Source organism: Pelobates fuscus, chromosome 7 (genome assembly GCF_036172605.1).
Source record: "Pelobates fuscus isolate aPelFus1 chromosome 7, aPelFus1.pri, whole genome shotgun sequence".
In the NCBI taxonomy this organism is placed as follows: Eukaryota; Metazoa; Chordata; class Amphibia; order Anura; family Pelobatidae; genus Pelobates; species Pelobates fuscus.
In genome coordinates, this window is record NC_086323.1 from 167,871,353 (window position 1) to 167,884,412 (window position 13,060).

Consider the following 13,060-nt stretch of genomic DNA (forward strand, 5'->3'; position numbering starts at 1 on the left):
GGACATTGGTTCCCATAAAAAATGTTTAAACTGATGAACCATTTAAAATAGATTTAAGTCTTGCAGTCACTAAAATGTTATTTCTATTAAACAATATTCCTAAAGAGATGAATATCCTTTTTTTTCCTTTTCAATCAAACCATGCTATAATGAGATTAACGTTAATTATAACTTGAAGATCTGACAGGTTTTTGGTGTAAAGATGGTCATATTTGAATTAAATCACAATGTTTCACCCCTTCTAACAGTTATGAACAAAAAATGCTGCAAGTGATATTCACAGGCAATTAGAGCCAATAATTTGCTGACTAGCTCACGGTTTTGCATGATGTAAGAAAGTAGAAATAAAAGTTATTTTAACTCTAATGAGCTCCTGTGATCAACCTGTCAAGATTTAATTCAGGGTGTTTTTCAAAGAAAAATGCTTAACGGAATGATTAATTTTCAAAGTGATATATGAGGATGTATAGACAATTTCTGTTGCCAGTGCTATCTATTTTAATTTATAATTTGCTTCCAAAGAATGCAGAACCTTAATAGGAAGTACCTTTTGTGGTTATTTAAGTGCCTGACAGATAAGATATTTTTTTTCTTAAAAAAAAAAAAAAGCAGGGGTGCTGGTGGGGCCGAATGAAAATCTAAAATAAGAAAGCGAACAACTGTAAAAGTTAAATTATATTTATTTTAATTTTACAGGGCTTATTTAATACATATTTGTCTCTCGTTTAAATAATTGCAGATTGATAGAACATATCAAAGTTTACTTGAGGCTAGTCCTTGATGATTATGGCTAACATAACATATTCTACTCATATTTGATTACTTTCTTAGATGTATTTTTTTTTTCCTTTACGCAAGGACACATTTAGCATATCTCTAATTATGTTCTCTTTTTTTATACCATACATATTGTGTAGTTATGGCTACCGTTTGTTCCACGTACTGATATGAACTATCAATAAAACATTTATTAAAAAAAATTACCGTATTTATTGGCGTATAACACGCACTTTTTCTCCCTGAAAATAGGGGGCAAATGATGTATGCGTGTTATACGCCGATATACATATTTTTTACGCTCCATAAGACGCACTTTTTTTCCCCTCAAAAGTGAGGGGAAATGTCTGTGCGTCTTATGGAGCGAATCTGAAGGTTTACTTACCTGTCTTGAAGCGTGGGCCGGTGTTCAGCGCGCACCGCGGTACTGGAACTTCAATTTCAGGTTCCGGTTTCCGGCGGGACTGAAAGGAAGTGCGCACTCAGTGTTCACACTTCCTTTCAGTCCCGCCGGAAACCGGAACCTGAAATTTAAGTTCCTGTACCGCGGTGCGCACTGTGAAGCCGGCCCACGCTTCAAAAGAGGTAAGTAATTATGGGACAAGGGGAGGGAAAGTGCACTATGGGACAAGGGGAGGGGGGGACACTATGGGAGGGGGGGAGAACACCATGGGATGAGGGGGGGGAACACTATGGGAGGGGGTGGAAAATACTATGGGGGGGGAGAATACTATGGAAAGGGGGGGACACTATGGGATGAGTGTGGGGAAACACTATGGGAGGGGGGGAGAATACTATGGGAGGGGGGGAAATTTCCTTCTTAAAATGAGGTGCGTGTTATACGCCGGGGCGTGTTATACGCCGATAAATACGGTAAATAAAAATCACAAATACACACAAGATAAAAGAAACCACAATATGGCTTTACTACTTTGATTTTTCTATGAAAGAATATAATTGTAGGTGGGTCTTCCATGGATTACTTCAAACTTGAACAAATAAATTACGGTAAGTCAACCAGTATAATAGAAGACCTTCCATGTCTTTGTGCAAAACAGCTGTTTGTTCATGGTATTCACAAATTATATTATTTACATTGAATGCTGGCAGTTGAACGACAAATGACCATTTGTGCAGTTGTGCCTTTGCGGCTCAAGCATTTTTGTTAGCAAAAGAATTATGTATTAATTTGTGACATTTTTCTTGGCAATCTATAAGCCATTGCTATTCACGCCTGTGTCAAGTCAAGTCCTTTGTGCCTGCAAAGTGTGCATGGGACTAATGTCAAACAACCATTACAATAACAAACGATCAGTTGTGCAAATTTTATTTTATTATAATTGCCCATTAAAAGAGCAAAAATACATTTTAACAGTTTAGAAAAAAATCACAACATACAGATTCTGCAACTTTTTCATTTTACACAATGACATATTTTTAATACAATTTATATGTGATTTTTTATTAAGAAAACTATTCCAGTAATTTTTACAGGAAACGATGCCTCAAACAGTTCTGGCATAATCTGCAAAATATATTATATTACTAACATTTTTTTCACATTGCTTTCACAGTAGAGCCTTCTGACAAAGTGGAACAAACTGCAAGTCATATTTGCCTAAAGCAGATAACCTGCTTTTCCAGCAGACAACATCTGAGGTTAACAGAGCCTTATGATTGTTATTCTATTGGAACACGGTGGGTGCAAAATTAGCTTTAATAAGATTATTTTCTTTAAAATATTAAGTATTTGTGGATAAAACTCACTCTCAAGAATCTATGTAGAAAAGACGAAAAAACCTGTTGAAAAATTGGGCAGACTAGATTGGCCGAATGGTTCTTATCTGCTGTCACATTCTATGTTTCTAAACATCTAAAAAAAAAAAACATTTTGGTTCTGTATACCCAATAAAGAACAATTATAGAAATCATAAAGAACAATGGTAGAAATCATTACACTGTATAGAATTGTAAATAAGTTAAAGTAAAATGTGGGGTATTTCCCTTTTTTATTCCTTACTGTTACTCCTGTTACCATCTTGAAAACCGTTATGTATGAATAATGGATTTAAAGGGACACCCCGTGCACCAACACTACTGTAAGGCATTTGGTAGGGTTTGACCTCCTTAATATGCAGTATTTTTATGTATGCTTAATTCAGTATAGTTTTACAGAAAGCTGCACCATAAGCCAGCCTCTTTAGCCACACCTCCTCATGCCAGAAAATACTTCCTAATCAAATGTATGCATACTGCTCAGCCACAGACCATACTGAATGGTCTGAACTACAAAACAGCATTAGGAGAGGACCCTGTGAGGGTTTTAGTAAGGATATTACTACTTGTTTGTAGCTTCTATGTCTGTTTGCAGTCAGATTGTGAATTAAAAGCTGCTCACTCAGTGCTGTTGGGGCTGAGACTGTGTGCATAGCTTTGATAAGGAAGTATTTCTGGCTTAAAGGAGGCAGGCTTATGGTGCAGCATTCTGCTAAACATATATTTATTTTGTGCAAAAACTATAAAGATTTGAGCTTTCAAAACAATATCACATATTGAAAGGTGTAACTAGAAACCAATGGGGCTGGTGCGAAAATTGCCCTGGGGCCCACGCATGTTTCTCATCCCCCTCATTCGCTACATGTGTATTATTCCCTCCAGCGCATCCATGTGTCTATCCCTCATCTCCCTCCCCTCCTATACCTGCTCACCTCCTGTACCTGCTCACCTGCTAGCAGACCACGATACCCAGTCTGATAGGAAGTGCTTGTTTCTCTCAGTGAGCACTTCCTTGCACTGTGCTATGTGCTCCCCTCCTGTTGGTCCCCAGGCCACAGCTTGCCCCAAGGCACCGGCCCTGATTTCCTGAGTGATCAGTCCAGTTCTGTCCATCAGTCCATCGACAGGGCAGCCGGGCCCCCTGGAGTGATGGGCCAGGCTGCAGCTGCAACCCCTGTGACCATGGTAGTTTTGCTACTGAGCATATTAATGAGGCCAAAATCCATCAAATGCATAAAAGTTGTATCTGTGCCTGGAGTGTCCCTTAAAGGAACACTATAGTCACCAAACCAACTTTGGCTTTTTTTAGCTTATATTTTTGTGAATAGATCAGACCTCTAACGTTTTCAATTTACAGCCATTTAGGAGCTAAATCACTTTTGTTTTTGTTTATGAAGCCCTAGAAATTCTAAATTAAACAGAATTTGCAATAAAGGATGTGTAAACATTAGATGACTCTTAACAGGAAGTGTTTAGGAAGCCTGTGTAAGTCACAAGCAGGGAGGCGTGACTAGGGATGCATAAACAAAGTAATTTAACTCATAAATGGCAGCGAAATGAGCAGTGAGCTTGCACAGGCATGATCTATATACTAAAAGCTATTTTGGTGACTATAGTGTCCTTTTAAGGATATCAGAAATATTGTATTCACCAATTAACCTTGATTTTTGTTAGAACACTTTTGACAATGCAGTTATAACTGTTTCTAATAGATCTGCAGACTGAGGGCATTTCTGTAAATAAAAGGTGCCACATCAGGTTGATAGCAAACTATAATTTAGGTATTAGTTAAATAAAAAAACAAAAAAACAAGTCAGGTCCTAATGTCCCACAATGCCTGAACACAGTCAGTGACCGTGTGTGTGTGTGTGTGTGTGTGCACATTGAATCAAGGAAATATTATGATTTTAAAATATTTCTGGACAATGCTTTGAGCCAAACACCTATAACTGAGGCAAAACTAACTAACTTCCTTTTATAAACTCACAGCAGCACATTCAGCCCCAAAAACAATTGTATAAGAGTGAGTCGAAGAGGAACTTTTAAAATAAACCTTACGTGAGAAATTCACTCGACAGAATATTGGTGCACAAATCCCTGGTTCCATCCCTCCTAATTACATCTGATTCTAACAAATCAGAACCCCATAATCTAGGCCCTAGTATTTGTTCACAACTCACCTTAGACAGGCCTGGGAGGGAGGATGAGTACAGTGCACACCCATAGCCTTATGGAGGATATGTAGAAGGTGTAACAGCAATCAGTCAATTTACAAGGAAGTGAAACCTCACAAGCTATCACAGATGCAACCTGGGAAAAAGTTTCACTAAAGTGGAAAAAACATGTCATTACAATAGGGAACTCAACAAATTATAATGAGATCACGGATCACGCATATCTGAAAGTGGAACGGTCACTTCTCATTGGATGGAATATTGAAAAAATATTTTGCGTAAACTTTGTTCACCATGTGTTCTGTTTCTGTGTAAATGTATATTAAAGATTTAAAAAGTGATATTGCAATCCATTTTTGTGCTCTTTTGTCCTTTTTTTTTAACCACTAAATAAGTAATATTACTCTCAAATAAAAGTTGATTTTGCTATCTAAAGGATATTGTTTAAAATATTGTAATTTTGTAATATTGTTTCAAAATATCCCCCTCTCTGACAGAGTGTAAAATTGTGTTGAAGAAAGGGTGCACTGTTGTGCCTTTTTTTTTTTTCTTCTACCTCAACAACACTGTTATTCAAAATGGCATAATGATGTTTAGAGGACAAAACTGGCAAGGGCACAAACATGGAGAATTTGGAGCATAGGGAAAATATGGGCGCAAACATGAAACACAACAAACAGCATTACTTTTTATACGTAACCCCATTGTTCCATTTCTCTTTTCTCTGGATGCTTTTTCTATGTTGACTGCCAGTTGCAAAGGATATAGCTTACAACAATGATTGACAAGGAGTAATATTTGCAAATTAGCATTTAAATTCACAATTTACACATTAGGGAGTATTCCACCATATCTGAGAGGCTGCATTGTAGCAGATGACTGTAAGGAACCCTGCTAGACATACTGCTCAATCAGTGGATCCCAAACCAATCAACATAGCCACCAAGAATCCAGATTTGTGTATTCCCCTTTTTTATTCCATTGGAGCTACTGAAAAAAACCTGGACTGTTGCTGGGTCGTGAGGACTGGGCTGAGAACCACTGTGTTAAATAAACAGCAACTTTAACACAAGTATTTGCATTTTTGTGACTGCTGTCTCGAGCACTTCTGCTTTTAGATGTCTCTACTGTATCTCTGAAAAGGTGAAGACGTTTTCCCATTTAAAACATAGGAGTTTTATATATATAGGAGTTTATTCATTGTACATGAATTATGATGAATGGTGAAAAGGAGGAAATTCCTGCAGAGTTTATTTTACACAGTGTGAGTCTAATGATGCGCTCGCACTGTGCTAATAGGGACATTTCTCTGGTGTCCTACATATTGAGATAACAGATAACAAATCCAGAACATCTGGTCAGAGATCTAAATTTATGGCTGTCCAACTGAATACTAAACGACTGGGAGTTATATATAATAAAACAAAATTCTAGACGATGCAAATATAAGCCCATGTAGCCCAAAAATGCTAAAACTGTACTGTGAGCACTGTTGTAGATAGGGAGGTAGGAGCATCTCCCTGAAAAAAACAGGAATTAATATCATGTATTTAATTTAATTAGCATACAGCTTGATACTAAAAAGATTGTGGTGAGAACAAAAACAATAATTCCCCACAGTGCAAATACAAAAATTACTGTTACGCATCATCTGCATACCCTAAGTTATGGACACTGTTTAAAAATACATTTTTCTTTTTTAAATCAAAGCATGGACTACGATCCAAAGGATCAGTGATCAGAAACCTGACATGGACTACAGTGTCCATTGCAAAGTGTATCTGCAGGAATGCAACATGAAGTCTGAAACACAGTGCCTACCAAGCTGGGAACTTAATTCCTAAAGGTTCTGTGCCCAAGGGAGACTTCTCAAATCCAACTTGAGATATGCAGATGCAGGTGATGCAAAACAGTACTATTTGTATTTAATTAGCAGGCAGTTTCACTGACAAAATAAAGAAATTACATATGAATACTTATCTGTAGGGGACATGACTCATGACATGTCATGATTCCCTTTTATTCCCGAAGTTTGGTCCTTAAGGGGTTAACATGTTTATTTTTTTTTTTTAGAAAACCCTAATCGATTTGCTATTGAAAAGGAGAATCAAGTCTTAATACTTGGGAAATCGCTTTCCTAAAGGGACTCTTTTAGTTAAGAAGTGATTACGGTGACCGTTTAACTTATAAAACAATTTATGGTAGTAGACCCCTAGCTGTTGTTAAATACATTTCCCATTACATTTTTCATGCTTATATCTCATAAAACAACATTACAGTTGAAATTCTGCAATAATTGATAATCTTGTGTCCATCTGTAAGCTTGGAGAACCATTCTATTGGAAAAGCGAAAATCTGCAAAACATATCTCATCACTCTGTGTGCCAATATCCCAGAGCTTACACTGCCAACTTCTTACTTGAGAGGCAAGTTCGATTACACACAAAACCTGTATTGATCGATGTTCTTTTTGCCTCCAGGATGGTAAATCATGTGCACTATATAAAACTTATCTGTATCATCGGGAATAAAGTAACAAAATGTATCCGTATTTCTATACAAAAATTAATTCCGGGCGACAAATATTTGTGGCAAGCCTTTCAAAGGTGGCACTTGACTGGCAGATCATCCTTTATTTTATTGCTTCGGCCATTTTATCGCACCTTGATCAAAACAAAACAGAGCCCTTTATATTGTGCAGATACAATAACACAAATATATAGAAAAAGAAAATTTTAAATGTTTGGCTCCGTTTTCTCTTTGAAGTCATTGTAAAAAAATAAATAAAAAATGGGGTGGTGAATACATTCTAAACATTCTTAACAATATTCTCAAACTATAAACACTATTTAATTAACAGGGTCCCATTAACAGTGGTAGATGTATTTTAATTGCAATATTACATTATATAACAGTTTCTAGAGTATTTATTTTTTTGTTGTTGCCTTTTTTCCAAGTATAATTTATCTAAATAAACTTTGCTCCCCAATTAAATATCTATTGAACTTTAGTAAAACCTTTGCATTTGCCAACGATACCGAACCTCTCTGTAGAAAAATGTTACAACCCTTTTTAAAATATCGTTCACCTAGCATCAGAATAAAGCTGCAGAAATTTACATTAATATGTCATTCACGTGATCACATTTACAAGAATATTCAAGTCATTTTTAAGGCACGTAGTTATATACAAGTATTTGTTTTGTCCATTCCCTACAAAATGTTGGTTTGTTTATTGTTACTCATATATATGAGACTCCATTCTCCGATGAATCTCTTTGTCTTGGCCATAGATCTCCACCACGTGTACTCCACTCACAGTATGTAAAGGCACACTGTGTCCAGGGACAAAATGCTTAGTGGATATTGGTTTTCCTGTACAATGTGCTCGGTTGTGTTCCTTAAATCCAGTGGCACTTATATTCCCAGCATGCATCTCATGGCATCTGTAAGAAAAGAGGACAAATTGTTATTACAATAAATGTACAATGGAAACATGATAAAGTATTTCAGTTACCACTTGGTTCTTTGTAAGTCCTTCAGCTAAAAAAGCAAAGCGTCAACTCGAGAAAAGATGTCTATCAGATACTGTGCTAATCCTGAATTCTAATCAGGTCTCTCTCTGCAGCAAACAGTAAAAACGTGTGAGTGGATGTCGGGGTACTGGTTTGAAACGGAGCTCTATTGATACACAAATCATGATGTAGAAAAATATTGACTCGTGATTGATGGCACAGAGCAGCATTGGTTAATTATTGATATCAGAGGGGCAATAAGGGATTGGAATAAGGAGAGTGCATATATTAGGCCAGGTATGTATTGAAAGCAAGGTCTGTAAATATGAATTTACAAACCTATTGCTTTCATGACAATAGAGTGTTGTGGATCAAAAGCAAAAAAAACAAACAACAGATGGATGGAGTAAACCAGTGATTCCTAATCATTTTAACAGGGACCAACTTAAATACATAGTACCCCACATTGTAAGTAATCAAAAACTTTTATGAGTAGCATGACAATTTACCTGGGCTCTGGAGCGTTAGTTAAATGCTCTCAACCAATGAGTGCCTCGCTTCACTGCTGGAGTTAACTCAGTGCAGGAAGTTATGAGAGAAGTGGGCACCTAGCAGGTAAGTTGTTAAACCATCCTTATTTATAATACTTTGCTGGGGATGTTTTTTTTTTTTGCAAGGGAACTATTTCATAGAATTTATACTAACATTTATTCTAAAAATACTTGTATTAGGCTTATCGTGGAAGGGAGTGATGTTACTCTAAACAACTGAGCATTTGCCTGGGAACTGTATGAACATGAAGTGTCTGCTCGCAGATCCACTAAAAGAGCATGTGGATTCAATTTTAAATGCCAACCAAAGAGTTAAAACCACTGGTTAAAATATTAACTTGAATGTCTTGAGGTTTCTTTATCAACCCATTAGCCATGTATTTGTAGGTAAGTAGGCAAATATTTATTTTATAATGTTCTAGTCTCCGTGCACAGCATTTATATTGTCCATGAGGATTAGGGGGTACCTGTGCTTCAGAAATATGTGCAGTTTCCACAGATGGGACTTCTAAAGAATGTTAGGTCAGTATAACATTTTAAACGTGTCTGTATTTTGCCTGTAATTTAGGGAAACCATTCATTATGCAATAACTTCTGAGGTTAAATTTGATCTTAGTGCTTTTCCTCCTTGTTTACAGAAGTCATCTTTGTAGGGTTAGGAAGTGGTCAGATTTTACAGAGTTACATTCTGGCAAAAGGAAATGAAACAGAAGATTTACTTGTTCGTTACACCCTTCCTTCATAAAGTAACCAGTATTGTGCAAGGAAGCACATTCTGCATGAGTTTTGCAATGCATGTTAATCACGGCGGATACATGCTTACATCGTGTAGGCATTGAATTCAAAGAACTTTGACGAAAACAAGGGAGGCAATCGAAAAGAAATAAGAAGAAAAGGGAAAGGACATGTCAGTGATATACGCTGGTTGTAGCGTGGTGTTCATCAAAAATTAATGCCATGAAACATGACCAACATTATACATGTAAAGATTAATGTCAGATATACACTAAATGTCAAGGAAAAAATAAGTCAAGGAATGTCAAACTCAGACAAGGTATAGGTCAGGAGAGAAACATTTATCAAACACAGTTTTTGTGAACTCATTTACTCTATCCAATAATGTCAATGGCTTTGGGGAATACATATCTTGGCAGCAGTAGGCATATAGCATATAACTCAATAACAAAATAATCTTAGGGATGTTGGTGGGGACACTTGATAGAGTCTCACTATGGACTAACATTATTGCAAGTATACATACGTCCATCATAGATGGAAGAAAGAGTACTAACAAGCATGGATCAGGAAAAGCAGAAGACCTTTGTAGGAGTACAACGGGGATCAATACCAAACATTTAGTCGTTTTTAATAAGATGCATTGGGTGAAGATCTTATGCTTTTTTGGAAACTGTTCTTGATAAAGACAGATCGCAATGCTCTATAAGGCCATAACAGGTGGCTGAATGAGTTACTGTGTAGCAGGAGAACAGAAAGAAGAAACTATGCATTAGAGAAGGAGAATCTACTCAAAGGAGATAAATAGGCACACGAAAAAAAAAGAGTAAAAAAGAATAAAATTTTCCACCTGGTGGTTCCATGGTATAGATTCTCCTATGGTCCAGTTGTACTCACCTGGGTCAGTTAGGAAGGTGAATATATCTGCTTACAGAAAGCCTTAGAACTTCGGAAATGTTCTCCTATAACTTCGGAAATGTTTGCAAGCATACGTTGTATAAAATGTTTAGAAAAAAAAGACATTATATAAGAAAAAGACCCCACTCTTTTTTTTACTGTCCTAGCTATATTAATTTCTGCCCAGCACATCACAAGGCAGTATCAAAGCCAATCATAGGACAAGGACGGTCGGTTTGCAATGCCATTAACAGCCTTATGGTATTAGAAATCTGACAGATGTGAAATTACCGTATGTTGATTAGTAATTATGTTAATAAAAAGTATTGCCAATTTTCTTCCAAATTTTCTCCGTCACTCTATTATTTCTGCTGAAGGTATTGTTTTATGATTGAAAGCCTAAACAGTTATATATTTTCCTTGTGTTTTTTTTTGCCTTTTCATGTCATAGAATTAGCAGCTAATTTTACAAAGTATGTTGAAATGGACAGTAGTTTATGTCAAGCAAAGAATAAGGGAGTTAAGATCCTGTGAGGCAATGACGTATGTTTGGACTTCATAGGAATTGCTGATTACACAATGTTATTGAGCATGTTGAAGAAAGTTGCCCCCAAATGCCCATGCCAATGCCTTGTTTGCCTCATTTTATGGGGGCCCAAGAACTGGCCACCTTTGGCTCCCCCGGGGCAGGCGGCCAGTTGTTTCCTGGGCGAGGAAGTACTTTCCCCTGAGCTCTCTGCTCAGCTGTCTCGCGCTACCCGCAGCAATGCCGGGAGCCAGAATAAGACATCAGTTCGGCTCCCGGCATCACTCTGCGGCGCGCGAGGGAGCTGAGCAGAGAGATCACAGCTCCCTCGCTGACAACTTAGAGTGCCCGTCCGCCTGCACGTCTGGCTGCCTTGCTGCCCAGCAGCCCGGCCAGCAGCCCCACTGGTCCAGGTGAAAAATCCACCCAGCTATCCTAAAGGTCCGAGGCTGGGTGGATTTAAATAATAAAAAAAAAATAATAATAATTGTGAGTGTTGTGGGAAAATGTGTGTTTTCAATGAATGTGACTGTGTGTGTGTCAGTGAATGTGACTGTGTGTCAGTGAATGTGAGCAAATGTGTGTGTCAGTGAATGTGAGTGAGTGTGTGTCAGTGAATGTGAGTGAGTGTGTGTCTGTCAGTGAGTGTGTGTTTCAGTGAATGTGTGTGTTTGAGTGATTGTGCATTTCTGTCAGTGAGTGTAAATAAGTAAGTGTATGTGTGTGTATGTCAGTGTATCTGAGAGCGTGTGCTGCTCCATGAGTGTGTGTCTGTCAGTCAAAATGTGTGTAAGTTAACATGAAGAGGTGTGGCCTTGGCAGGAAGGGGAGGGTACATTTAAATTAGGGGGTGCCCGAGATCTGTCATGCCTAGGGCAGCACCATTTGAAACACACCACTGGTTACAGTACGCATGAAGCATTAAACAAGACAGTGACTTCTGTTTCAGGAAGACTTGACTCACTAGACATGATACATCCTGCATTATCCAGCAACCATGGTGCATGTGGTTTGCTGTGACCATGTACAATATAGTAAAATGCCTCTGGTGAATTTCTGGCTAATTACGGTTTTATTTCTGTTATGTGAGGACAATTACTAACAATTTAAGCCCCCTCATGAGCCTTAAAAAACTTCAACATATTGCTTAGTTATGGCCCCTGGGGATTTGGAGAGCAGGGTGGGCCGGTGCTCCACTCCGCTGTTTATTGTTTGTTTGGGAGACATAAGTCCAGACCCGGTATTCGGGCTGTCTCCAACCTATTGCTCAGCTGGAGGCAATCAGATACAGCAGTGGGAATCAAACCCCACCCTGCTAGGCAGGTAGAGGGGATTACTAGTTTCCTCCCTGGAAGCAGGTAGGAGATACACTGTTCTCTCCTGTGAGAGATTCAACATTTAAGGCTGGCTTGGAGCACTGGAAGTGCAGAGAGTCAAGAGCAGGGGCGGACTGAGAGCCTTTGGGGCCCCCGGGCAAAATTAGATCCCAGGCCCTTTGAAGGCCAAATATATGTGCACTAAATAAATGTTAAATAGAACTCTCATAATACAGCATTCCTTTGGATGTGTATATTGTGAAGACCTGTGTATCAATGCATGTTTGTATTTGAGTCTGTGAATGCACTTGTGCATGTCTGGATGACTACATGTTCTTTTTTGTATATAGTGTCAGTGTGAATGAATGTGTATTGAGCGTGCAGGGGTGTGGAATATTACAAAAAATCTACTTGTCCAACGGTGGAGACGGGTGACAGAGTGTGTGAGGGAGGGGGTGACAGGTGGCAGAATGAGTGGGTACCTGGTGGCAGAGTGAGGGAGGGGGTGAGTGCTGGCAGAGTGAGGAAGGGGGTGACTAGTGAGAGTAAGGGAGGGGGTGAATAGGGAGGGAGGGCGTGACTAGTGACAGAGGGAGGGAGGGAAGTGACAGTAAGGGAGTGGGTGACTAGTGACAGAGTGACTCTGCTCCCTCTGGTCTCTCCCAGGCTGCTGCTCTTTCCCCTCCTGGCTGTGAGGGCTCTGTGTGAGAGGCGTAAACAGGAAGTGATGTAATTTCCTAGTTCCCCTCACTAGAGGCCACGTGGTACAGCAAGGAACATAGCAGAGAGAGAGA

At 38.5% G+C, this 13,060-nt stretch overlaps 1 protein-coding gene across 1 annotated transcript in view; it reads right to left on the bottom strand.

Annotated features, from left to right (window-relative positions):
• Positions 1-6,962: 6,962 nt before the first annotated feature.
• SUSD3 (sushi domain containing 3) overlaps positions 6,963-13,060 on the bottom strand; it is a 93,734-nt gene continuing 87,636 nt past the window's right edge. Inside the window, exon 5 of the mRNA XM_063426906.1 lies at positions 6,963-8,172. Coding sequence (XP_063282976.1) covers positions 7,965-8,172 — 208 coding nt within the window. The 3' untranslated portion in view covers positions 6,963-7,964. The remainder of the gene's footprint in view (positions 8,173-13,060) is intronic.